Below are 27,573 nucleotides of genomic sequence, written 5' to 3' on the forward strand. Positions count from 1 at the left end.
TGTATAGCGGAGCCACCGCTGGGATCGAGAATCAGTGGCTGTAGGTCTCCACACACCTGCAAGGTAGCTTACTTAACAAAGACAGCTCTGCAAATACAGGGACACCAAAAATAAAAGGAGATCTACACAGAAATTGTCTCTACTCTGCTTCTTTGCGATTATGATAAAGCATGAATCTATATCTCTAATACAAGGCTGCAGTGATAACAGGTCATAGATCATGGCTGACTTGAAAGACCCCCTCCTGTTAGCCTGGAGGACACCCCTGGAACACAACATCTTCCTTGAGGTGATTCTCTCCAGTGGCGTCATCTGTTATAGTTATTTTCTGTATTCTATTAAACTTTATCTCTATGGCTTGGTAGAGAGTTTTTTTTAATACAACCAGGGCTGCCTTGACCATTTTTTCCAGCAGTGTGTTGTGTTTGTAATGTTTTGAACACAAAAACATTTGTCTAAAAAGCCAGACATTTTGAAGTCATTTCATTTTCATTTTAAATTGCTAATATAACCATGATTACAGAGAAAGTCTTCATCCTCCTTGAAATGGTTCTACTACTTCATTGGAGTCCAGCTATGTTTAATTAAACTGAATGGATGTGATTAGCAAAGGCACAAACACCTGTCTATATAACACCTCACTGTTCACAGTGCATGTCAGAGCACATGAGAATCATGAGGTCTAAGAAACTGCACAAGTAGCTCAGAGACAGATTTGTGGCAAGATACAGATCTGGCCAAGGTAACAAAATAATATCTGTAGCACTGAAGGTTCCTAAGAATTCAGTAGCCTCCATATAATCCTTAAATGGAAGAAGTTTCGGATGAGCACAACTCTTCCTTGTCCAGGCTGTCCAGCCACACTAAGCATTCATGGGAAAAGAGCCTTGGTCATGGAGGTAGAGAAGAATTTCAAGATCACTATGGCTGAGCTCCAGAGATGCAGTAGGGAGATGGGAGAAAGTTCCAAAAAGTCAATTATCACTGCAGCAATCCACCAGTCTGGGTTTTATGGCAGGGTGTGACGACGGAAGCCTCTCCTCAGTGCAAGACACAGGGCGGCCAGATTATAGGCGGGGCTCCCAGGGCACGCTCCGGAACTGCCACTATCTTGTACCCCTGAGGTGTATGTTACATAGGACTGTATATCTGGTGCGGGCTAAGTTGTATGTTACATAAGGCTGCGTGTCTGGTAAGGGTTGAGGTGTATGTTACATGGGACTGTGTGTCTGGTAGGGGTAGATATATAGATGTGTTACTGGGGGCAAATGGCTGTATGTAGCTGTGTTACTGCAGAGATAATGTATAGGGAGCAGACTCACCAGATTTTGCACCCAGGGGCCCCCACCAACCTTAATCCAGCCCTGCATAAAGTTTGCAAATAAAATATGAAGGACTCCCAGACTATAAAAATAAGTTATTTGATCTGATGAGACAATAGATTGAACTTTTTCATGTTAATTCTAAGTGGTATGTGGGGAGAAAACCAGGCGCTGGCCATCACTTATGAATACTGAATACTTATACAGTTGCAAGTGGTAGAATCATTATTTAGGCACACATAATACAGCAGGGAGCTGGTTTCATAGGTGTTACTATATATATATAAATTTAATAAATTAGCAAAAATATCTATATTTTTGTTATTTTTCTGTTAAGATGGGATACAGAGTGTACATTAATGAGCAAAAAAAAAGAACTTTGACCTTACCAATTGGCTACAGAGTGAAAAAGGGGTCTGAATACTTTCTGTACCTGCTGTAGATCAGATATAGTGAAAGGAAGGAATAACACATACATGGGTATAACCTGTATAATGTTTTTTTAACCATATTGTGTTGCGGGCAAGTTTTTAATTCTGCACTTTATTTTGGTGGTTATGGTGACATTTCATTAGATTGGTGAAATTCCTGTACAGTCTTCATTATATTTTGTTGAGAACGGCAGTATATTCAATGCAGTCATTCAGTAAAAAAATACAGAAGTGTTTATTAAAAACTTGTTGTTTTATGTTATGCATATCAAGAACACATTAAGCACCTCAACAACTATAAAAGAGTGGTTTTGTATTCCTATATAAAACACTAAACATATAACATAAAGGCACATTGGTGAGGACTCCAGTGGCACAAAGAAAAAACATTAAAGTGGACCTGTCATCAGGATTTTAAATTTTACCCTAATGACAGGGTCCCATATCATTTTTATTACTAATTCCCAATCTACTTTTATAATTAACATTATACATAATTTTAGAAGTTGATAAAAGTATATCTGAATCTGGCTCTATAGCACCAAAGAGGACTCAGCATGAGCATGTGCAAGGCTAAGAGGCTAAGGGTCCCTGCTTCATCAACATTATCTCCTCTCTGCTCTCCTTTCACTTAACTCATTCAGCTGGCAGCTGACTGTGTGGATGAGGGGAGTGGTGAGGAGGGAGAGCTGGAAGAGCAGAGAGTAGATAATGATGATGACCCAGGGACTCGCTGGCTTGCACAGACACCCCTCTGACTCAATCCACTTTTAAAGTAAGTGGAAGCAGTAATGTTAATTATAAAAGCAGATTGGGAATTAGTATCTTAAAGACTATGGGAACCTGTCATTAGGTGAAATTTGTGAAATCCTAAGACAGTTTGCCTTTAATAAGGGACAATTTTCCTTTACAAGAAAACTATCACTATCCAAAGCAGTTGAGCATACATACAAAATCAGGAAATTCAGTTTGGATAAAAATTAGAATGAACCACAACCTGGGTGGATGCGTTGTGTCAACTGTTACTAAAAGACTATCATATCCACAGATTGCACAATAGGTGCAAAATCACTGCAGGTACTGACTTGGAATTAATAGTCTTTTTTTTGTTTAACATTATAACTTTATGTACTGGAATGTAATTCTTGGAGGTGTTTATGAGCCTACTTATGGAACAAACAGCCTTGGTAAGGCCTTTTATGTATCTTTGTTTGCATATGATGTAAAGGACATCTATCACCAGGATCCAGGATTGTAAACCAAGCACACTTACATACAAAAAAAGGATTTTAAAACTATGCAAATGAGCCAGAGGGTCTCCAGGCTCAATAGGTTTTAATGGAGCCCGGAGCCCCTCCAGCTTATTTGCATGGTTTTTAAAGCCTCTTATTCTTAAAAACAAGGGCATAAGAAGATGTGGATCTGGCCAGAGGGGGCACACACCAGCATGTAAGTGTGCTTGGTTTACAATCCTTGATCCTTAGTAGACTTCCTTTAATTCAGAATAGTTGTTTCTGGCTAATTTAAAGAATTATAGAAATATTATCTTCTATATTCAAGGGAAATTAGTGCTGTAAGAGATATACCACATGGTGGCTCAGAGAGATACATAGCGCTATGTGCCTCTGTACAGCAACCAACAGTGTAATTTGTCCTTTTTTGTCATTTCAAAATTTCCAATTTTTTTCTCATGCAAATATTCCTGTTTTTACTTGAAAAAAAAATTATCCTCCCCTATTTCCTTTTCTTAAATTTTTAAAATTTCTGCATCCTTGTGGTAGTATACCAAATTTGCAAAAATTATTACAACATTCATTAGAGGCTATACATTCATTAGAATTATTTAAACTGTATATATTGTAATATAGTGGAGGGACCATACACTCTTTGTTGCATTGTAGTATGTACAGTTGTGTACATTATACATAAAACCTAAGTTATTAATTACTTTGCATCTTGTTTCTGCCATGTACGTGACTGCTACAGCTTAGTAGGTGAATTTTCTTACTTGACCCTTTAGATTAGAAGGAATTGCATAACTTGTGCAGACATACTATCATATCTGAGCTCCAACTATAGCTACAAATGTGTATCTCCTTACCTTTCCTCTTGGATGGACAATAGATGCATAGCATAAGATGATCAACTTGTGAAGTGTTTATTATGCTCAGATGAGATGAGATGAAATGTAAAATGTCCCATTTCAAACATCAAACAAACAGATATTTATACTGATCCTATATGTGAAAACCCAGTCATCACTGTCCCCTTATTTGTAGGAATATCAAATACCCAATTGTAAATGCATAAGATTTTTCATGGCACTCAGTTTTATACAATTGCCATTGTATAATCATTCTGTAAGCACACATAATACAGCAGGGAGCTGGTCTCATAGGTGTTACATTATATATATATATATATATATTTATAAAAAAAAATTTACATAGCAAATAACACAATTAGTATGTACTACTTTGTTGACATAAATTACTAAAATATAAATTCAGTGCTGGGAAATTGTATTTCTGTTATATGCAAGTTCACGTAGTAACAGGCCCTGATTATCGGGTGGGCCCCCACCAATTTACTACTAAGGAGGCCTCCACCAGCAGCAATGTCTGGGTCTAGCCTGTGGCAGCACCACTGATTTGCATCATTCACAGAAATACTCAGCTCACAGCTGACTGTTTCTGGCGCAGCATCAGCGCTACTAAATTCAGCTCTCACGGCATGCTAAACTCAGACATAGCTGCTGGTGTCTTTGGAATCGATGTGTGGCGGTGTACAACCAGGGTCACTTGATTAGTGGATAGTGACAAGGAGGTCCCTCCTTTTAGTGATATTACACTCCCAGGGCGACATAGTGAGCAGGAGGACGTCATTTAAAATTGATATTCTATTCCAAAAGACCCGGTCTCTCCCAATCTGCATGTTCTTTTTTTGCTGCTGTGCTTTGACTAATGGGATTGGTTCATTTTGGATAATTTTTTCTGGCATAATATTTAGGCCATGAAACGGTTTTTATACTGTGCCCTACTTGTTGCAACATTTCTAAGTTTTTCTTTGTACAGATTATGGATATTTATATACTTTAAAAAAACAATTGTAACAAATATTTATATTTTTAAACGGATCCTAAATATAGTACAAAAATAATAGGAGTCAACAGCATAAGGCACTGCATATCTCCTAGCACCTTATGAATTAAGGAATCAGCTTCTGTTGCTGGAAAGGATCAGTGCATTATAAACATTATGTAATTTCAAAGTGCCATCTTGTATGTAATAAAAAGATTCTAGTCTTGGATTTCTTTCCTTTCGAGTGAACAAGGACCATTAAGAACAGAGTTAGTTATGTAAGTTCCTATAACGCACTTTACTCTTTTTCTTGTACAATAGTGAGGTACACTGATATAGTATTTGGCTTCTTGTATAACACAAATAGCACCATGTGTTGTAAAACTTTGGTCTTTAAGTCTGTCTCATGCATACTTGACAGCGGCTGACATGTGTACGTAGATCTCCAGCTTTCAGAGTTGAGGGAGTAGGTTTCCTGGGGAAAGAAAAAATGATAACACTAGTCAATATCAATTATTATAGTCTATTAAGAAAGTATATTGGTGTGTTTTCATATACTTCATCATTAATAAGTTGAAGGGTTAAAGGGAACCTATGTCATCCAATCAACAATCAGCATATTATAGAGCAGCAGGAGCTAAGGACAATGCTACACGTATTTAAGAAAAGATTCAGCATTAGCTGCATCATTCATTTTAAAGAAAATCTACCATCAAAATCAAGCAAGATAAACCATGGGAATTTACACATACACTGTGACTTTTGTAATCTCTATATATGGAGACAACTCACATGTTTTTTTTAAATGCATCCAAACCAAAGCCCAACCCCTGGTACTACACAGAGGATTCTGTTAGGGTGCAAGGTAAATTATAACACACAATCATATTGTAATGCAAATTCTTAGAGAAATCAGAAAGACAGATGTGCAATGCAGGTGTAATGGGCTTCTGTAACCTGTCTTTAGTGAAATAACACCCTAATTATATTTACTGAATTTATATTAGTGGAGAAATGAAACATAAAATGTGTTGGGTGCCAATGTTCAGACAGCTGGCAGTAAGTACTTAGTTATAGCCCCTCAAAATGGCTGTATTTACTGTATGTTACTGATCCAAAGCAGATTCCAGTAGATAACAAATATTCTTTCCTTGTCATGGATGTTTCAGATGTTTTCAGGCTTTCAATGATATGTACTTTTAGGCAAACCAAATCTTTGTTTCCTAAATTAGTTGAATTAATTCTTTTTGAATGTTTTGAATTGCTGATTTTTTTTCTTATTTCTTGGATTTTGGTATTTTATAACATTGTGTAAAAATCTACTCTTCACTGTAGTTGTACATTATTTCTGACACCTTTGCAACAATAAAAGCCCTACCGCATTGTAGAACCTCAAAATGCCGCAAAGTTGGCACTGTTCTATTTTCTATTTTGCTCCCATATTAACTTGCCTGTGTTTTGTAACATATTAGGCCAAATCAAATAAGATTTCTATTTTGACAGCAGATCATGAAGGTTTCAAGCTAGTTTTCAACTACAGCACTGCTGTGTACCAGCTAAACACTGGAGGTAACTGGCAGTGGGATTTGTTGGTGGATTTGTTTCATAATATGCATTTACATATTATATCATTGTTAATTTTTCCCTGTTTTAGTCAGTAATCTTCATTTTAAGATCAGTCACCTGTCTAGAGAAATGTTTCAATGTTGACTGAATACACAAAACCTAAGGAGGCACTGAATTTGTTTATAGTTGACTTGGGTTAAGTCCTAACAATTTAAGTTAATCAGACCCTACAAAAAACACAACTAGATGGGGCTTTTACACATTCCCTTGTACCAACTGCTGGTTATCCATAAGTAGGAGCAGGGGGTAGGGCAGTGTAACAGCCTGTAAAGCCAGAGCATGGTGGGACTATGGTAACACCCTCCAGTTCCCTTCAACCACATATGTATGACTATAAAAGTTGATTTTAGAAGGAAGGAAGCCATAGGTAACAATATAAGAAGATTAGCACAGTTACGGGGTCTGGATCTATGAGTTAGTGTCTCTATTTTGTCTATGCTTGATTTTGATTGTAGATTTGCAGATTTGCTTTAAAAAGTAATAGCAGTTTTGCCACAATTAAATGGATTGAATCAAAGTTGTAGGTCTGAATTGACAACTCACTTGAACATTTCATTCCTCTCTATTGTAGCAAGCCAAAAGCTGTAAGTATTGGCATAGTAATTGCAGGTTCCACGTCCATGACATTCAATGAAAGGCACACTCCGGAATTCTTCTAAACAAGACCCTGGTGATGCCAGAGCTTGGCCTGAACCTTCAGCACCTGCACTGGTTTGCTAGAATTATAAATAAAAGTGACATGTAAACATTAAATGTAAATAAAATTTAGCATACCTGTGCTATAATATGTAAACATGCCAGGAAAAGCCTAGATAAACTCACCATTACAAATGAATATCCAATCCACAATGAAATCCATCCATCAGGACATGGAGGTATCTGAATTGTTTGACTATGAACTGCCATTACCATTGCAGGAGCTTCACATACACTGCACCTATTAAAATAACCATAGATGTGATCAAAACAGAAAAGAACATCCATATACAGATCCACATAGAAATCACGCTACCACTCTTATTTCTCCATAAATAGCCTTTTTTATTTATTGTGTGATATACCGTATATACTCAAGTATAAGCCAAGACCCCTAATTTTACCACCAAAAACTGGGAAAACCTATTGACTCGAGTATAAGCCGAGGGTGGGAAATGCATATAGCCAGCCAGCCCCCTATAGTATACAGCCTGCCCCCTGTAGTATACAGCCTGCCCAGCCTGTCCCCAGTAGTATACAGCCAGCCCAGCTTGCCCCCAGTAGTATACAGCCAGCCCAGCCTGCCCCCAGAAGTATACAGCCTGCCCCCAGTAGTATACAGCCAGCCCAGCTTGCCCCAAGTAGTATACAGCCACCCCAGCCTGCCCCCAGTAGTATACAGCCTGCCCCCAGTAGTATACAGCCACCCCAGCCTGCCCCCAGTAGTATACAGCCACCCCAGCCTGCCCCCAGTAGTATACAGCCTGCCCCCAGTAGTATACAGCCACCCCAGCCTGCCCATAGTAGTATACAGCCACCCCAGCCTGCCCCCAGTAGTATACAGCCTGCCCCCAGAAGTATAGAGCCACCCCAGCCTGCCCCTAGTAGTATACAGCCACCTCAGCTTGCCCCCAGTAGTTAAAAAAAAAACTCACCCTCCGGTGGCCCCGATGCTTAGCGCTGCTCCCCCGATGTCACCGCGGCTCGTTTTCTGGCTTCCGCGCCTATCTTCTTTCTTCTGTAACATCCTGCAGGGCTCTGCCAATGCTCTCTCCCGGCTGGCAGGCGCATAGCATGACACGCCAATGCTGACGTCATACTATGCGCCGCCAGGGAGAAAAACATGGCGGAGCCCTGTAGGATGTTACAGAAGAAAGAAGACAGATGCAGAAGCCAGAAGAGGACCCGTGCGGACATCGGGGGAGCAGCGCTGCGCATTGGGGACACCGGAGGGTGAGTAAGTGCATTGACATTTGTATTGACTCGTGTATAAGCCGAGGGGACGTTTTTCAGCACATTTTTTGTGCTGAAAAACTTGGCTTATATATACGGTAGTCATTTTAATAATAAAAAATGTAATCTATTAACCAAGGTCATGTGGTTACCTGCTTATAAAAGGCTGTATGTTCTCCCCAGTTACAGGAGCCATGCTCATAGGCATTGGTTCAGGAGTGGACAACCAGTAGGAATAATCGTTCCTTGATGCAAAGTTGCATACATTATTAATATTGCAGAATAGGAAAGGCATTGTGCTGAACTTACGAAGACAGCTTCCTGCAGCACCTAAAATCAAAACAATACAATTGTGAATTTTTAATGTTATGGTAGTTATTGTATTTATCATACTGAAACTTCAAGTTTGGTATGAATAGCAATATTTCTGTATAGTGTTCAAACATTAAATGTTAGAATGACTAATAATATGACATTTTATTAAATGTTAGAATGACTAATAATAAGACATTTTAATAAAATGAATAAATGAAATAATCATTACATTAAAGGCAAATCTCTTACCAAGATCTTGCCCATGTGCCCTCTCATTTCCTTGGACATAAAGTAGTGAGAAGCCAGTGTAGACGGGAACTGTCCCAAAGGGGCACTGGGGGACTTCAATTGTTTGGCTATGTCTTGTCACTAGGAAACCATGTGCCATAGAAGCTTGACCAGGTAAGCCCATTGGACCAGGCAAGCCATCTTGACCTGGTGGACCAGGATAGCCTCTAGGACCTAGATATTTAAGGACACTGAATTAAAAAAATCTTGCACACTTAAGTGTTTTTCCTCTGTAACTAGTAAATGTTTAACATACCAGTTGGGCCAATGGGTCCCAATTCTCCTTTTTGCCCTGGGTTACCATTTATTCCTGGAACCCCACTTGGACCAGGCAAACCAACTGCACCAATTGGACCTAGAAAAGTATGTGAAATGTTTATATGCAACAGCTTGTTTTATATTTATTATGGTAAATGTATGTTAATTAATAATATTAATTATTATATTGTTTTGCGTCCATATACTTACCTTGCTCTCCTTTAGGACCAGGGAAACCAGGAAAGCCTTTTGGACCTGAAGGACCTGGTACTCCAGGAGGGCCAGGATCACCTTTGAATATCTGAAACTGACCTGCTGGACCTGGAAGGCCTTGTAATCCTAGGAAAAACAGCAAAGAATTATCATCTTTTATACAAATATATGACATATTATTTTTCCCTTATAACAACTTGAGCATGCATGTGCTAATCTAGAAGTGAACAAATAAAAAATTCTATCACGTTTTAAGAGCACTATCACACCTTTTTTATCTGCATCACTTGTAATAGCAAATAAAGTAGTGCATATTCAAATGCACCTGATAATCTGTTTGTAACCTATATCACAGATTTCATACATTTGGAAGATAAAACTTGCACACCAAGTCTCGTAACCAAAAGGAAATTATGATGGAACCTAATGGATCTGATTATAACATAATGCAGTTAGTGGGCTCCTTTGGTTTCAAATATCACCAAAGTCACAGACCCATAACAGTATTATGGCTTCCATTATGTTGCCACACAGATATGGACATGGCCTAGCCCTTTAAAGTTTTCTTCACACAGTTTTATTTTTTGACCATTGGATGAGAACAAGAAGCAAAGCGTTTAAAACTTTCTACTATTATCACTGTTTAAAGATGAAAATGTATCATAAGAGTTAACCCAATAAATATTGTGCAATATCTTAGATATCACCTACTTGATGACTGACAGCTTTGCAGATTTAGCTTTAACCACTAAACTGACTTTTTAAACCCAAAGTAAGCACAAATAGCCTGCGGCAGATTGTAGCCTGCATAGAGCCTGGAGTATTATTATGTAGCCTGTGCCTTTTAAAATATATATCTTAGGCCAGTGATGGGCAACCTTTTGAGCTTGGTGTGTCAAAATAACAAATATGCACACTATTTAACTTCTAGGGTACTTTAACCGTGGATTGTCTGATTGATCCTACCATGTACTGCCATACAATCAGACATGTGTGAAATTGCTTAGTAACCTGCAAACTTTCAGTCATGAAAGTTCACAGGTTATAGTGAGGGCGCAGGCGCCGCTGTCTGCATCTCCCTCATGCCCTCTTGGCATGGAGAAGGTGTGCGGAGCAAAATAATCACAATGTCTGGTGATTTGCAAGGCGTTGCGATTATTTCAGGGCTTGTACGTCACAAAACTGACACACAAGCCCTGATGACTGTCTTCTATCATACAGTGCACTGACCTTACTCACTGTATGATGGGAGTGGTAGTCCTCCCTCATCCCTGCTCTGGAGCTGGTCAGTGTAGAGGTGGCAGCTGCTGGGACATCACACAAGGCAGCAGCAATGTGGCCTCTGACTGTGTTGCCATCCTACCCCCACCACAACTATCAGGAGCTGCAGAGGAGCCTCCTGGGTGTATGGCCGGGTCACCTCTCCTGCTGTGCCCTGTGCTGATACCTGTGCTGACTGGAGACACTAGGCACAGCTCACACATGGGGAGTGGCCGGCCCGGGGGAGGAGGAGGAGGGGGGAGTGCTGGAAGCCCAGTGCAATCTCTCAGCCTCCCGGCTACTGCACCTGATCATGTAGGATGAAACTTAACTCTCAGGCAGCCGCGTGTCAGTGAAAATGGCTACGTGTGTCAGCACTGACACGCGTGTCATAGCTTAGCCATCACTGTCTTAGGCCAACATTTAAGAAATTCCCCCCTTCTTGCTTAAAGGGAACCTGTCACCAGGAGACCCATTTTTAGCACTCCCCCAGTCCCCACAGAGCATAGTACATACACTGCCAAAGTGTTTTTGTATAAAAAATAGGTATTACAGAAAAAAAGATATCTTATATTGTACCTTTCATTAGCATGTGCTGTGTGACTAGGCAGTTGCCACAAGGGAGGGCCTGGAAAGGAGCAGTTTCCCCCCACCCTTGGGAAACATGTGACCTTTACAAATATATGAATAACTCCCCACACTCGGGATTGGCTGTAGAGGAGCAGGGGGCGTCGCTAAGCCAAGTGATGGGTGTTTTCATACATTTGAAAAGGTCACATGGAGAAGCTGTTCCCCAAGGGTGGGGGGGAACTGCTCCTTTCCAGAACCTCCCTTTTGGCAACTGCCTAGTCACACAGCACATGCTAATGAAAGGTACAATATAACATATCTTTTTTTCTGTAAAACCAATTTTTAATACAAAAACACTTTGGCAGTGTATGTACTATGCTCTGTGGGGACTGGGGGAGTGCTAAAAATGGGTCTCCTGGTGACAGGTTCCCTTTAACATAACATGTTTCCAGAGTAAACACTCTAGTAGTGTTTGTCATACCATTTTGTTTTTCACTATAGGATTTTTGTGGAAATTCAGAACAGCTTGTGTCTCCTCCCTCTCTCATACTTACATGGCTCAAATTATTGTACGAATAATTCCCTTAGGGATATACAACACACTTTATTTCAGGCTGCACTGACCATAGATGACCCTATACATGTGAGGATTAGCTGGAAAGTAAGAGATTTCTTCTGTAACTGTACCATACAGCTGAAGATAAATCATCCTGATGCACAACTGTATATACCTCCTGTATTCAAAACAGATAATTCTACTTTTCATAAATTGCTGTGAACTGTTTTATGCTAGACACATTGGAGTAACAATAACCTAAAATGATTTACTGCCTCCTAGTAGATCATTGCTAGCTCCTATTCCAGGGAATGTGGTATTCACTTCATGCATTTTCATACCTTTTTGACCAGGCTCTCCTCGGTCTCCATGTTGTCCTTTATCTCCTATTGGACCTTCTGTACCTTTTAATCCTAAAATATTTTTTTTAAAAGTATATAGATATATCATTCCACAGTGGCAATGGCAGTTCAAAACACATTTAACAGCTGAAAGAGGACTTGTCAGGGCTATTTGAGACACTAAACTACCCACAGGTACTTATGGACTGGTGGTTTAGTGTCCCAAATCGCCCTTTAGCAAGCCCCTATGTGTGTGCTATTAAAATAAAAAATGTTTATACTTATCTTGTTGTGCTCCCCGCACCTGCTTAGTAACGCAGTAAAGCCGGCGTATTACACCCTGGCTTCACTGCGCATGTGCAGTAGTTGATGTAGTGCTTTGGCTAACAAAAGCATTTTTAAAATCAGAATAGCATAGGCTACTGGAACCTGTCACCAGATAAAAATGACATTCTTGGTGACAGGTTCACTTTAACCACATAAAAAGATAAAAAAAATGCTTTATGGAGCTAACAGATACCTAAAACAGAATGCCACTAAAAAGACTGAAAATATTTATTGCAATTTACTATCACTTAAGTAAGCTAAATACAACCTACCGTTACTTCTGTTAAAAAAAGTGAAGAATGGAGGTTTAACAGAGGTTTAATGTATCACTTAAAAATCCCATTGACATCAATGTAAATTTTATGTCATCCATTTTGGTCAGTTTGGCAGGCATCGATTATCCATGCGTTTTTTGGAGGCTGCAGTACCCATGCATAATGGATCCATGCTAAACTTAACATAACGGATGACATAAAATTTTGGCATGGATCCGTTATGCATTTTTTTCAAACAGAGGTACTGCAGCCTCCAAAAAACGCATGGATAATCAATCTCTGCCAAAGTGACCAAAACGGATGACATAAAATATACATTGATATCAATGAGATTTTTAAGTGATATGTTAAACTTCCATTAAACCACTTTTAAACCTTCATTCTTTACTTTTTTAACGGAGGGAAGGTACAGTAGTGTGAAATGAGTCTTAATAATCTGAATCCTATTAGGCCGACCTGAATCAGAATAGCTTCAATGTGCTAGTGTAAGAAACTAGCAGTCCAACATCATCTTACACTGGGCATGTTGATGGCAATGGAACTCCATCATGCCAGAACATATACAGTGGAGAACCAAAAACATGGTCACACACAACCTGTATTATTGCGGGACTACCTTATTTTTTGCGGGACTAGCTGTACTTTTTATTGGCATCATGTCGGGGTAAATATTACTTTTTGATCACATTTTATCCTTCTTTTAGGAGGTTGGATGTGAAAATATTGTAATTTTTGCGGCTTTTTTAACATAATTTTTTACTGCGTTCACCGTATGAGTTCAGTAACAGTATTATTTTATTCTACGGGTTATTATGTAAAAATAGATTTTTTTTTTATATGTGATGGGGCATTACTTTGTCACAGGGTGGGACATGAACAAGTCATCATTTGATCAATTGTTCAATATAATATACTGCAAAACTTATGTATTGCAGTATATTAACTAGTCAGCCTTTGCATTCTACATAGGCTGACAGGCACTGTGTTAGATCGCCCTGAAAGCATTGGGGCTGTCAGGACACCGTGGCTGCTATGGAAGCAGTCGGCACCTCCAACTAGACGCCACGTTTATGGGGTTAAACAGTTACTGCGGGAGCCCTGCTGTCACATACAGCGATTGCACGGGCTCTGCTACTGAGCCTGGGCTATCACCGAGACGTGCACGTACGTCGGGATGCGGCAACTGACCGCATTTCCTGGCGTACATGAACGTCCTAATGCGTGCAGGGGTTAATCTTATGAAAGCAAAGATTGAATACACTTTTGGTACATATATATCATACCGTATATACTTGAGTAAGAGCTGACCCGAGTATAAGCCGAGGCCCCTCATTTTACCACCAAAAACTGGGAAAACCTATTGACTCGAGTATAAGCAGCGGGTGGGAAATACATTGGTCACAGCCTCCCAGTATATAGCCAGCAAGCCCCCAGTAGTATTCAGCCAGCCCCCTTTAGTATACAGCCAGCTCCCTGTAGTATATAGCCAGCCCCTTGTAGTATACAGCCCGCCCCCTTTAGTATTTAGCCAGCCCCCTGTAGTATAAAGACAGCCAGCACACTGTAGTATACAGCCAGCCAGCCCCCTGTAGTATACAGCCAGCCTGCCCCCTGTAGTATACAGCCAGCCAGCTCCCTTTAGTATACAGCCAGCCCCCTTTAGTATATAGCCAGCCAGCCCCCTGTAGTATAAAGCCATCCCGCAGTTTGCCCAAAATTAAAAAAAAAACTTACATACTCACCTTCAGGTGGGCATGATGTTCGCCGCAACTCCTATTCTTTCTTCTCCGCGATGCCCCGTTCCCCGCGGCTAGCAGGCTGGCTTTATACTAGGGACAGGGGGCTGACTATATACAGGGCACTGGCTGTGTGGCTATATACAGGGTAATGGCTGGCTATGTACTGGGGCAGTGGGCTGGATAGCTGGCTATATACTGGGGCTGGCTAGATATATACTGGGTGGAGGCTGTGACCAATGCATTTTCCACCCTAGGCTTATAATCGAGTCAATAGGTTTTCCCAGTTTTTTTAGCTAAAATTAGGGGCCTTGTCTTATATTCGGGTCTGCTTATACTCGAGCATATACAGTAAGCATTTTGGGGGTCATTTATCATTAGGCAGTCTCCTTGTGACAGTTATTTGTCTGTCTTTGAAGCTTTGTTTCTTATCAGATGCATTAAAGTTATTGAAGTTCATTAATAAATTTTCTTATGCTCTACTTGCTTTCTGGGATTCTGTTTTCAAAAAGTTACAAAAAAGCTTCAAAATGCATAGAAAGTTCCCGCACATACACCAGCAGGGGACTGGAGTGACTATTCCACTTTTTGTGTGGCTTTTTTTTTTTTAAAGTTGCAAATCATGAATCTGGCATTGTGCTAGCAGTAGTTATATTTTTACGCCAAAATAGTGAAGAGAAGGAAATAGTCCTGTGCGACTTTTAGTAGTATAAAGTTGCAAAAAACATGTATTATTTGTATCACATGGTTCTTTTTTTTGGGCACAAGAACTGTGTGCTGTAATAGATTTTGATTTTTGTGCTGCATGGGCTTAATAAATTGTTTGAAAGTGTCTAAAATTACTTCACATTCATGAAGGAGAAAAACAACTAGGTAGACTTGTTTTTGGTGGATTTAAAAAAGATGCCAGTGAAATAAGAAGAGCAGAAATCCTGTTGGGATTCACAAGTTGTCCCTAAATTGAGTGACAAAAAAACAATGGCTGTTGAAACAGAATCTAATTTGTGGCCCCAACAAATAATAAATAAGGAGTACATGGTGCAGCAGCATAAAAAAAAACAGGCTGCCAAAAACTTGGGGAAATCTTACAATAAATGACAGCCAATGCGCCTTTTTTTTAAAGACTTTTATGCCAAAATGACCAGCACACCCAATAATAAATAACCCCCTATGTGTATATGAAACCATATACAGTATGTAATATATGTATAGGGACATCATTGTCATTATAAAACATTGGGGCACATTTACTTACCCGGTCCTGCTGCGATCCCCGATCCGGACGGTCCGACGAAGATGAAGTCTGGCGCCATTCACAAAGATCGTGCGCACGAGATCCTGCATGTGTCGCTTCCCCGGTGAGGTCTGCCGGAGTTCACCTTCTTCTTCCCAGTGAATGTAAGTGCTTGATATTGCAGCACAATTTAAATGTTAAATCCCGCACGTTGTCCGAATCTGTCGGATCGTCCGACTGCCCGCCCCCCCGATTTGTGTTCCGTGCACCAATGCGCCACAATCCCCTTTAAAATGTGCAGCAAAATGGTAATCGTCGGAATATTCGACGTTTGTGCGGTCAGCGCACCCTTAGTAAATGAGCCCCATTATTTTAATAAAGCAAAATAAAAGTTAAGAAATATAATGTGAATTATGCACAACAATGTAATCTTTTAATTTACCTGGAAAGCCCGGTGCTCCTGGAGCCCCTCTATCACCTTTGTCTCCTGTTTGACCAGGAAAACCTGCATCTCCCTAGAAATAAAAAAAATGAGTTCTACATTTCAGCAAAATAAAAGCATCAAGACTGAAAACTTCATTTAAAATGGGATCAATACTTACTGGAAGACCCTGAATTCCAGGTTGCCCTTTAACTCCCTGGAAACCAGGAGCTCCAGGCCATCCTCTATCACCTTTTTCTCCTTTTGCTCCATCATGTCCTGCGACTCCGGGAACACCGACGGGTCCAGGTGCACCTAAAAAAAAGGTTACCCAATTGAGCAAATCAAATTTCTGTGTTTAAAGCATGGAGGGTTTAACTGCTCTTATGCATTAGTTGCTCCTATCAGCACGGACATATTAGAAGTGCCCCTCACTACAGAGCAGACAAACCAGAAAGCAGACAAGACAACGGCTTTATATGTATCAGTTCTGTTCACTCTATGCTGTATTCTGAATGCAGTAGAGAGAGTTACAGAGTAGAATGCTCTTTTCTTATGATATGCTGTATATCGGAGAGATCACAGCAGTCTAATTTCTAAGAAATACCTAATACAAGTATGAAATGGCCAAAATTAATATTTGTGCTTACTCACAATAATTAAAGGGGTTGTCCAACTTTCCTAAAAAAAATCTACAAGTGGGCTGGGGGCTGTAAAAAAAATAAATGTTTACGGTCTCCCGTGCCGCCATTCGTTGGTACTTTGCCCAATTTGTTTACAGGGGCACAGAACCTCTGCGCCTGCCATAATCACATGTCCCCTGCCCCAGCACTGTTTCAGACGCTGGGACAATGGGAAAGTGAGTGTGCCTCCTGTAGATTTTTAAAGAAAGTCGGACAACTCCTTTAACCAAGTAGTTCAATAAAGAAGGGTTTTTTCCTACTCAAAATTTTCTCAAGGATGCTGCTGATGAACACAATCGGAATGTACATAAAAATAACGCACAACACATTATTGGTTAATGATACAATTAATTAAAATACCATACCTGGAAATCCTGGAAGACCAGTTTGTCCTCTGTCACCTTTTGGTCCTTCCATTGCAATTCCAGGAAGACCAGGGGCACCAGGTAGGCCTTGTACGCCTTGGTTTCCAGGAATTCCTTGATCACCTTTAATGCCAGGGAAGCCAGGGACTCCAGGTGAGCCAGATAATCCAGCATCGCCTTTGATGCCTATCAAACAAAAGTTAAGCGAATATGGAAAAAATATTGGATAAATGCATGATTCATTACATTTTAACACCACCTTTTTCCTAACTCTGATCTAATCTTCTTCTAAATAGCAGACCAACATCTTTAGGGATTGGTGAAATAGTTTCATTTGTTAACCTTCTTTACAACAACATTGGCTAAAAATGAACATAGAAAATAACATAGAAAATAAATTTCAGCTGGCTGTAGACAAATTTGATAAGGACACATTTTAGCCTCTGTTCTAAAGGGCCTGCTCTATAGTATCCAGGAAGGATGCTTTAACTTCAATTTGTTGGTGACTTTACATCATGTTTAGTGTAATGTGTCTGGGAAAGGATATTAGGTAATTTGCCCATATACATCTATTGAAAGTTCTGCACCACTTTTCTGATATGTAAAATGAAGCCTCCAGTCTTTTACCTCATCACCCAGACATTCCTGTCCATAAAATTATTAGATAGTTAGAGGGTCACTTGATCTGTCCATGATGAATCGCACTGCTAACCCTGATTGGTATTGATAAATATATAACCAGGGTCCTGGCAGGGTGATTGCTCATGATCAGAGATCACATGACCCTCCATCTGCATCCATTTTATGGTCAGTAATGTCTGACTGATGAAGTAATAGACAGGAGGCTTCAATTTACATATCAATAAAGCACTGCAGAACCTTTAATAGATGTATATTTGTAAAATACCTAATATCCTGCCCCCCACACTTACCCACACATTACAAAAACATGAAGCAAAGTGGTCAATCCCTTCAATAAGCACATCTGAACAAAGACCACATTTTTAAATCTACAATAATGTATGCCAGTGCAATTTGTATACTCAATAGTAATTTGTTATTAAAACCGGAGAATATTATGTACACATTCTTACCTTTCTCACCACGCTCTCCAGGAAATCCAGGGATGCCTCTACCAGGTGAACCTAAAATAAAACACAAATATGTTGCGTTATAGCATATCTAAAGCCAACATTGTTTAATTAAGAAGCAATAAATATAGCTAAAAACTGTTCATTTACTAGAATGAACCCAGAAATAAGTGGAGCCAGCAATTTATATTCTGAGAGAATAATCAGAGAGAAGTGCAAAAGTGCACATGCACCACAAAAAGTTGCAATAAAAGAAGATAAAGACCAAAATTAAAACGAAGGTACCTGTGCTCCAATGAGTGGTGGTAGTTGCTATTTGAGGTATCTGTATAGAGATGATCTTCTATGGCAATGGTGGCAAACCTATGGCATGGGTGCCAGAGGTGGCACTCTGAGCCCTTTCTGTTGGCACCCAGACCGTCACAGAGTTCACCAGACAGGACCTGAGGCCTCCTTCTGAAGTCTGAGGTAGTAAAGGACATGCCATGCTCAGTGCTACTTTAAAGTGACACATCCTTGGCTGCCTGGGACTGCAGGAAGCCTGAGAAGGTGTGGGTAGAGCTAGATTATCATTGGAGCTCCTGCTTTGGAGTCTGCAATTTTTCCAGGTAAGGGGACCCTGGAGGGAAACTACAATAATATTCCAAATTTCTCCTCCTTCTTTTTCTACTTATTGGTGTCCTCAGAACGCCAATATGATGGAAAGCTATGACAGAGCAGGGAGAAATAAGTCATTTTCTTAAATGTTGGCACTGTGCGATAATAAGTGGGTTTTTGTTGTCGTTTGGGCACTCAGTATCTAAAAGGTTTGCCATCACTGTTCTATGGCTTGGATTAAAAAAGCTAAACTTTGCCTCCAGCACTACCTTTTGAAAGATGACTTGGATTTTTGTACTCAGGAAAACTGATTTGCGTTTTCCTTTTACATGATTAAAATAGAGGTCAATAACTGGGCAGGAGGAGTCAATGGATAATGGAGGACATATTATTGCAGTAACATCATTTTTCTATCTTTAAAATATCCCGTATTTGTTGCCTTTTTATATGTGCACCAAATTTGCAACTTGTTTGGAAGTTAGACTTTTCACTTCAGACAGCTTACTCCACATCTATCATTTAAAGCGTAACTGTAAAGTTACTTGACAAAAAGCTATCTGTAATATCCTCTCAGCTTTTTCTAAAGTGGGTGGGACAGTATTTAATATTCCATGCCATGTATTGGGAAGCGGGAAAAAAAATCCAAATGCCGTGAAATTGGTGAAAAAAACGCATGTGCACCGTTTTCTTGTGGGCTTGGATTTTACGGCTTTCACTGTGTGTCCCAAATGACATGTCTACTTTATTCCTAGGGTCGGACTGATCACGGGGATACCAAACTTGTATAAGTTTTATATTGTTTTCAAACATTTACAAAAATTAAAACCTCCTACACACAGAAAAATATTTTGCCATCTTCTGTCGCTAATAACTTTTTCATACTTTCGGTGTACGGAGCTGTAAGTGGTGTAATTTTTTGTGACTTTTGATTTTGATTTTTCAATGCTTCTATTTTTAGGACTGTATGGCCTTTTAATAACTTTTTATAGAATTTTTTATAATTTTCAAAATGGCAAAAAAATGCCATTTTCGACTTTGGGCGCTATTTTCCGTTACAGGGTTAAACGCAGTGAAAAACCTTTATTATATTTTCGGACGTGTTGATACCTAATTTTTTTTTTCTATTATTTTTTCATTATCTCCATGCCAAAGTGTGAGTTCTGGTTTAAAGCAGCTAGAGTCATGAACCTCCCCCTATACCATCAGCTGGGACATGTCACCTACACCAGAAGTGCCCAAGGGGGGTTTTTGTTCCCTCTTCTATCTTCACCCAGTTGACCCTGATAGTTTACACCAGGACTGTGCTACTGTGACATCTGTGGCTAGACTGTAACCAAACCAGCCACCCATCTACTGGTTCCCATCTACCTTACACTGTAAGGTCAGCTAACGTTATGAGAATACACCAATACCATCAGCTGGGACCTGTCACTTACACCAGAAGTGCCCAAGGGGGATTCTTTGTTACTTCTTCTTGCTTCAACCTGCTGACCCCGTGGAAGAAGTCTACACAGGACCATGCTACTGTGACATCTACGGCTAGGCTGTAACCAAACTAGCCACTCATCTACTGGTTCACATCTACAAAAAGATTCTACAAGTATTTCTAACATCAGGCTCCGTTTTGGCTTCTCTCCTGCTGTTGACTTACCTGGTTCTCCCTTTTCACCAGGTGTTCCAGGTATCCCATCAAAGCCAGGTTCTCCCTTTTCACCAATTGAGCCATGGGGTCCCTGAATTCCAGGTTCACCTAAGTATTTTACAAAAACAATATAAGTTTTATTGGAAATGGAAAACGTTTATTTGTCCAATGGGGTTTAATATTCCTCAATATTAAACCGATTAAATTTTGTTTGGATATGCTTTCAGCTTCCCTGAGATCCTTAGCTATCCATTGTTAGACCACCTGATAATAATTCAAATGTTCATACTTAAATACACATATTCATGATCCACAAGTGTCTGAATATCTTAATTTCTTCCCATTTCTGTTTCTTTAAGTATGGCTAATGTTGCACGCTGTAAGGGGATTAATATTTTATACCAACTTGGTACGATGGACATTACATTAGCTGTAGTGCATTTTGTATGCACATTTAAGTTTTTTTTAACCTTTTTTGCGAGATGATTGTTTGTTTGCTTGATACCCTTAAATAGATCTTGGTATTTTTCCTCTCAATGTTTTATTAATTTATGTTTCTCACCTGGCTGTCCTTTTAATCCAGGAAAACCATCTTGTCCAGGAAATCCCTTTGTTCCTTTCTCTCCAGGTATACCTGGGTTACCTATTGAATTGTACAAAACAAAATATTGTAAAGTTGCATATACTTACCTTTTATCTTAAAATATTCTTTTAAAATGACAGAAGTCCTAATCACCTGGAAATCCTGCAGGGCCTGATGATCCTTTTGGTCCTGGTAACCCAGGCATTCCAGGAACACCTACGTCACCTTTTTCTCCTCTTTCACCTGGGAAACCTTGATGGCCATGAGTTCCAATGTCACCCTACATTTAAATATATTTCAAAAACAGATTTAGTCATAAATTGTCACTGTATAAAAAAATTACTATACTATCAGTAGTACAAGTGACTATTTCTTACAAGAAAATTCTTCTTGTGCTTCTTATCAAGCTTTTTACCTCAAATCCACTTCTCCCCCTACTCAGAAAGGGATTTACCAGTTAACTTTCTACTGAAGCCATTGGAGAAGGGAGTGACTAGATCAGAATGAGGCCTCATACACATGACTGTGTGTAAAAAACAATCCTGCTTTGCGGTTCTCCCACCTTTATTGACATCTGTTTCACGTTCTTCTTAAATAGCCAAGGTGCTATTTGGTTTAACCCCTTCAGGACTATTTTTGGCCACCACCACATTCCTGAAGCAATTGACACAGTGTTCAGTAGACCTTCATTCTGCATGGCATATGTACCTCAGATATTTACGATATTTATGGATTTGTCATAAAAAGCTGAGATGAGAAACCCTCTTTAAAGTTTCTCAGTGTGACAGAATCAGAGAAGCAGATATTCCTGTGATCCCCATGCAGTTCATAGCAGAAAACAAAGCAAATTTTGATCTCCACCCAACAGCCCAATGACTACTGCAAACTAAACATAGACACTGCAGAGTGATGATAGTTCATACAAATTTACACAGAGATATCTTGACAAACTTCTGGAAACTGATGTAACCTTTTAGATTAGGTAAGATTAGTTTCAGAGTGAATATAAAATAAACCACTAACGTAAGAAGGTTAAAGAGAACCTGTCAGGGTGATTTAGGTGTCTTAACCTACTACTGATCCTTGTGTGCTGTGCAGGGGTAGGCGTTTCATTTGGTTTTAGAGGGCCAGAATAATATATTTAACGCAGTTCTTAAAAATACATATATACTGTATTTAGTATATATACTATACCTAATGTTGAAAATATGGAGCACCTAATGGCATCATTATTTAATGATAAGAAGGAGAGCTCAAATTTTCCAATGAGAGCAGGCAGGCCATTTAGAGATAGTTAGAGGGCCGCATTTGTACATTGCCGTGGTCTTCTGTAGTGGTTTAAGGTCCCGAATTGTCCTTTAAGAGAAATCTACTACCAGAATGAAGGATTGTAAACCAAGCACACTGACATACTGGTGTTTGCCCCCTCTGGTAGGATAGACTCTTCCTAAAGCTTCTTATGCCCTTATGTTTTTAAGAAAAAAGGCATTAATAATTATTTAAATGAGCATGAGGGGCTCCAGGCTCCATTAACACCTATGACCAGGGCATGAGAAGCTAAAAGAATAGCTGATCCTTCCAGAAGAAGCACACACCAGTATTTCAGTGTGCTTGGTTTACAATCTTCAATCTTGGTGGTAGATGTGCTTTAACATCACTTTCCATGTGCGCTGTAAAAGATAAAGGTTTATACTTATCTAGAGGTGAATTCGATAACATGTACAGAATTTATCTCTGCTTCAATAGCTTCAATAAAGGCATTTATTTTTTTTATTTTGGCCATGAACAGAAATAATAAAGGGTTGCTTTGAGACCCTAAGCCACTGGCTCATAAGCAACTATGGGTGGTGTAGTGCCCCAAATCACCCTGATAGTTTCCTGTTTACCTTCATGTACAGCTACTGAATGAATAACTTAATAATAGGTGACTAATGAGTAGAAACATAATTTTGGTGTACAAATCTACTAGTGAAACAGTAAAGCTGCATACATATTATAAATGACTGTACATTTTTGTTAATTGGAAATACTATTTCTAATGGTTATTCACAGTTTAGCTACTATGTATAAATGTTCATATGATTTACATTTAGGTTAATTAACACATGTGGAATCCAGTAGCGTTGCTCTGTGGCTATCTAAATGAGTTATGTCCAAATAGAGATTAAGTCCACAGAAGAGGCAGCACTCCATAAATAAAATGTAAATTAGGGAAGTTTATTCTATGGTTTGGTTGGTTGCCTCTGTGAAGCCAAAAATGTAATACGGTATTTCTTCCCAAACAATAGAAGATATTTGTGAAAAAGATTTGTGAAATCAAATGCTCCTGCCCTATAGGGTTACAAAACAACAGTCTTGAAAAATATTGGTTTATTCATTTATAACTACTCTAAAAATGTAAAGGGGGATCTTTATTGCTATTATGTACAATGTGGGTGGTTTAGCAGTCTTTTATGTGTCACATTTATCAGCCAAATGCATGTTCTATGAACAAGCATATCTGAAGGTCCCACAAGGAAAACATGAATCACAAGCTAAACCAGTATACCACTAGACAACGTGAATGTTTGTAATTACCTTTATACCAGGAGGTCCTGGAATGCCAATGCCTGGAAGACCATCTTGACCTTTGATTCCTTTCTCACCTTTGATTCCAGTAACGCCAGGCAAACCAGGATTTCCCTGCACACCAAGTTCACCCTTTGGTCCAGTGGGCCCTTCATGTAAAATAAGTGTTTTATGACAAATTAAACCAGAGACCCCCAAAAATTTGGTGTAGCTAACATCCAAGAACAAATGTAACTGATTGTATGCAAAATTAAAGAAAAATAATCTCACCTGGCAAACCCATTTCTCCCACTGAACCTTTTTCTCCAGGAAACCCTACAGCTCCTGGCATTCCTTGAAAACCTTTATCTCCTTTTAGTCCTAAAATTATGTTAAAAAATTTACATTAATTTCAGTTGAGATTTTGAATATAATAGCTTTTTAAGAATTCCTGTCAGTATTTCAAAAATAGATCTACTAATATTGTTACCTGGTTTACCAGGCATTCCTGGCTCCCCATCTTTTCCAGGCATTCCAGTGGATCCCAAATCACCATGTGCTCCTTTTTCTCCTTCAAGTCCAATTTGACCTGAAATTTAGTTTTAAAGCATAGCAAATATTGACTAATAAAATTCAGACCACACCCAACTAAACCAAACAACCCCTTTAACCAAGTGTGAAAAACCTGTTGGACCAGAACCTGTGAAGAAGAAAATTTAGCTCTGTCTAGATAATCAGATCATCTAAAGTAAGCCTAGGTGTTAACTGATGTAAAGTTCAAACTTCAAAAAGTCGCACGGCCAGCGACAACTAATACCCTTTAGCCACCAGGATTGGGTAATAAAACTCAACTTTTATTGGATATTAAATTAAGACTTCATAGATAACGAAAACTCATTTAAAATTTGCAGACAGACAATAGAGGGAAGGGTCAATGGGGTGGAATACTACTCAGGCGCTTCATTAAGCTGTGATAGAAGGTATGTCATCTTCCTAGATGGAGATTGATCAGCTCTCACTCAAAGATGTTATATATCACTGTAAAGTGTTCATAGAAGCCACCTAGTCGATTCCTGTATAACCGGTTGCCCCATTCCAGGCACCTCAATTCCTCTAGTTAAACCTCACTAGACTGCTACGTCAGCCCCAAACCCCTGATGACGCCAGTTCGGCGAAACATGTCGGGTGGGCTTGGTTGAGCGGCACGTTTAAGTTTTAACTTAGCAGCAGTCAATATATAGGATAGGGCAATCCACAAATATACAGTCTAGTGAGGGTTAACTAGAGGAATTGAGGTGCCTGGAATGGGGCAACCGGTTATACAGGAATCGACTAGGTGGCTTCCATGAACACTTTACAGTGATATATAACATCTTTGAGTGAGAGCTGATCAATCTCCCTCTAGGAAGATGACATACCTTCTATCACAGCTTAATGAAGCGCCTGAGTAGTATTCCACCCCATTGACCCTTCCCTCTATTGCCTGTCTGCAAATTTTAAATGAGTTTTCGTTATCTATGAAGTCTTCATTTAATATCCAATAAAAGTTGAGTTTTATTACCCAATCCTGGTGGCTAAAAGGTATTAGTGGTCGCTGGCCGTGCGACTTTTTGAAGTTTGAATTAAGTATTTTAATTACCCAGCCACCATTGGAATATACACCAACGGGGCCCACAAATATTTTTCCCCCTCCCTCCTGGAAGGGGAAACTTTGTTGTAATAACTGATGTAAAGTTGGGACCATTTGATCCCTAAAAAAATGCACACAAATGACTTTACCTCTCTCGCCTTGATCTCCTTTATCACCCTTCATGTTTTCCATAGGAGGAAGTGTTCCTGGGAGTCCTTGCAAACCCTGTTCTCCCTTTTCACCCTTTGAACCTTCAGTGCCGGTCCCACCTCGGAACCCAGGTGGTCCAGGGTCACCTACAATTATTCAATAATAATGATTAAAAGTTACCTTGGACAAATGGTGGGAGATTTCTATCAAAATGGAATCAGTCACCATTTCAAAAAGCACAATACAAAATACAAAATTAATTAACATCTGAACTTTTATTTATTTTTTGTAACTAACTTAACAATTATATACGCAATTACCTGATGTCTCATTGGACTTGACAGTTCAATGTTTAAACCAAAAATCACTAACAGGCACAGAGAGGCATTAAAGGCAGTTCTCAATACTAATTGAACGGCCCAATATCCATCTGTCTCCCCCAACCTCAATTCTACTTGCCAATACCTGCATCTTGAAAATTTTGTGCCTTCACTGGCCATGACATTTCTCATTGAGTATTAAATAATGTTGATGATTTATCATTCTTTTATTCATCCATATTTATTACCAAACACAACTAGCCTAATGTGTTTGTCTCTTCTTGTACCCTATACAAATCCTGTGCATCCTTTTTATGAACTGGTGCCCAAAAGTTACCCACATATTCCAAGTACAGGCAGTCCCCTGGGTTACGTACAAGATAGGTTCTGTAGGTTTGTTCTTAAGTTGAATTTGTATGTAAGTCGGAACCGTATATTTTATAATTTTAACCCCGGGCAAAATTTTGGTCCCTCTGACAATTGGATTTTAAAAATGTTGGGTTGTTATAAGAACCAGTATTAGAGCTAAATTGCAGACAACATTGATAACTGTAATAGCTGTTTATTGTATCCTAGGGCTAAAGTACAATAAATACCAACATCCAGAGGTCCGAATGTAACTAGGGGTCATCTGTAAGTCAGGCGTTCTTAAGTAGGGGACCACATGTATAGCCAAACCAATGATTTGTAATTTAGCACTATGATTCATTATTCTTGATATTTAAAAAACACAAATTCACATTTTCCTTAATTCTTCTTCTCATTGAGTTAATTATTTAAATAACAGGTTGCCTTTCAGTTTGCAATGAAATATAACAATTCCCCTCCATTTTATCAACAGTAAGAGCAGCTCGGAGTCTGGTGGCCACTGACTTAAAAGTAAGGAAGATGTCTGTAGAACTATAATATATAGAGAAAGTGGAGTGATGCTGCCTAAAGCAAAGAGACAATTTGGCAAGGCTAGTCAGAAGGAGGAAGATGGAAAGCATTAGAGGCCATGCAAGCAACTCCTCAGGACACTATAATGTTTCTTCTGTTAGGCTCTATAGCTGCTTATGAATTTAAAATAAGTATATATACCGTCGACCAAAGTATAAGAAGAGTTCCCCAATTTGGGGGAGAAAACTTATTGTCTCGAGTATAAGCCTAGGGTGAGTAATGCATTGGTCACAGCCTTCTCCAGTAATAAAATGCCCCATGCAGCCAGCACCCCCTCGAGTTATGAAATGCTCCATGCAGCCAGCCCCCAATTATGAAATGCCCCATGCAGTCAGCCCCCCAGTTATGAAATGCCCCATGCAGCCTGCCCCCCCCCCCACACACTGATAAAAGGCCCCATGCAACCACCTCCCCAGGCATGAAATGCCCCATGTAGCCAGCCCTCCCTACTGATGAAATGTCCCATGCAGCCAGCCCTCCTACTGATTAAATGCCCCATGCAGCCAGCCCCCCTACTGATGCAATGCCCCATGCAGCCATTCCCTCAGTTATGAAATACCCTATGCAGCCAGCCCCTTACTGACGAAATGCCCCATGCAGCCAGTCCCCCCTACTGATGATGATGAAATGCCCCATGCAGCCAGCCCCCCTACTGATGATGAAATGCCCCATGCAGCCAGCCCCCCTACTGATGATGAAATGCACCATGCAACCAGCCATCCCTACTGATGATGAAATGCCCCATGAAGCCACCCCCTCCCTACTGATCAAATGCCCCCTACAGCCCGTTGGCGTACAAAAAAAAATAAACTTACACACTCACCTTCTGGCACTCCCTGATGCT

General features: G+C 39.7%; 1 protein-coding gene and 1 long non-coding RNA gene across 2 annotated transcripts in view; one reads left to right on the forward strand and one right to left on the reverse strand.

Annotated features, from left to right (window-relative positions):
- Positions 1-9,967, forward strand: part of LOC140118115 (uncharacterized) — a 54,108-nt gene extending 44,141 nt beyond the window's left edge. Inside the window, exon 3 of the long non-coding RNA XR_011853143.1 lies at positions 9,475-9,967. This is a non-coding gene — a long non-coding RNA (uncharacterized lncRNA). The remainder of the gene's footprint in view (positions 1-9,474) is intronic.
- Positions 1,965-27,573, reverse strand: part of COL4A1 (collagen type IV alpha 1 chain) — a 116,191-nt gene continuing 90,582 nt past the window's right edge. The window contains exons 34-52 of the mRNA XM_072135562.1: positions 25,470-25,616; positions 24,181-24,279; positions 23,982-24,071; positions 23,721-23,860; positions 21,297-21,423; positions 21,123-21,203; positions 20,570-20,668; positions 18,325-18,375; positions 17,231-17,416; positions 16,364-16,497; positions 16,204-16,276; positions 12,190-12,261; positions 9,460-9,588; positions 9,248-9,346; positions 8,953-9,165; positions 8,541-8,718; positions 7,282-7,396; positions 7,003-7,175; positions 1,965-5,308 (exon numbers count right to left, since the gene is read on the reverse strand). Coding sequence (XP_071991663.1) covers positions 5,227-5,308; positions 7,003-7,175; positions 7,282-7,396; positions 8,541-8,718; positions 8,953-9,165; positions 9,248-9,346; positions 9,460-9,588; positions 12,190-12,261; positions 16,204-16,276; positions 16,364-16,497; positions 17,231-17,416; positions 18,325-18,375; positions 20,570-20,668; positions 21,123-21,203; positions 21,297-21,423; positions 23,721-23,860; positions 23,982-24,071; positions 24,181-24,279; positions 25,470-25,616 — 2,288 coding nt within the window. The 3' untranslated portion in view covers positions 1,965-5,226. The remainder of the gene's footprint in view (positions 5,309-7,002; positions 7,176-7,281; positions 7,397-8,540; positions 8,719-8,952; positions 9,166-9,247; positions 9,347-9,459; positions 9,589-12,189; positions 12,262-16,203; positions 16,277-16,363; positions 16,498-17,230; positions 17,417-18,324; positions 18,376-20,569; positions 20,669-21,122; positions 21,204-21,296; positions 21,424-23,720; positions 23,861-23,981; positions 24,072-24,180; positions 24,280-25,469; positions 25,617-27,573) is intronic.

This window comes from Engystomops pustulosus, chromosome 2 (genome assembly GCF_040894005.1).
Source record: "Engystomops pustulosus chromosome 2, aEngPut4.maternal, whole genome shotgun sequence".
NCBI classification, from domain to species: domain Eukaryota; kingdom Metazoa; phylum Chordata; class Amphibia; order Anura; family Leptodactylidae; genus Engystomops; species Engystomops pustulosus.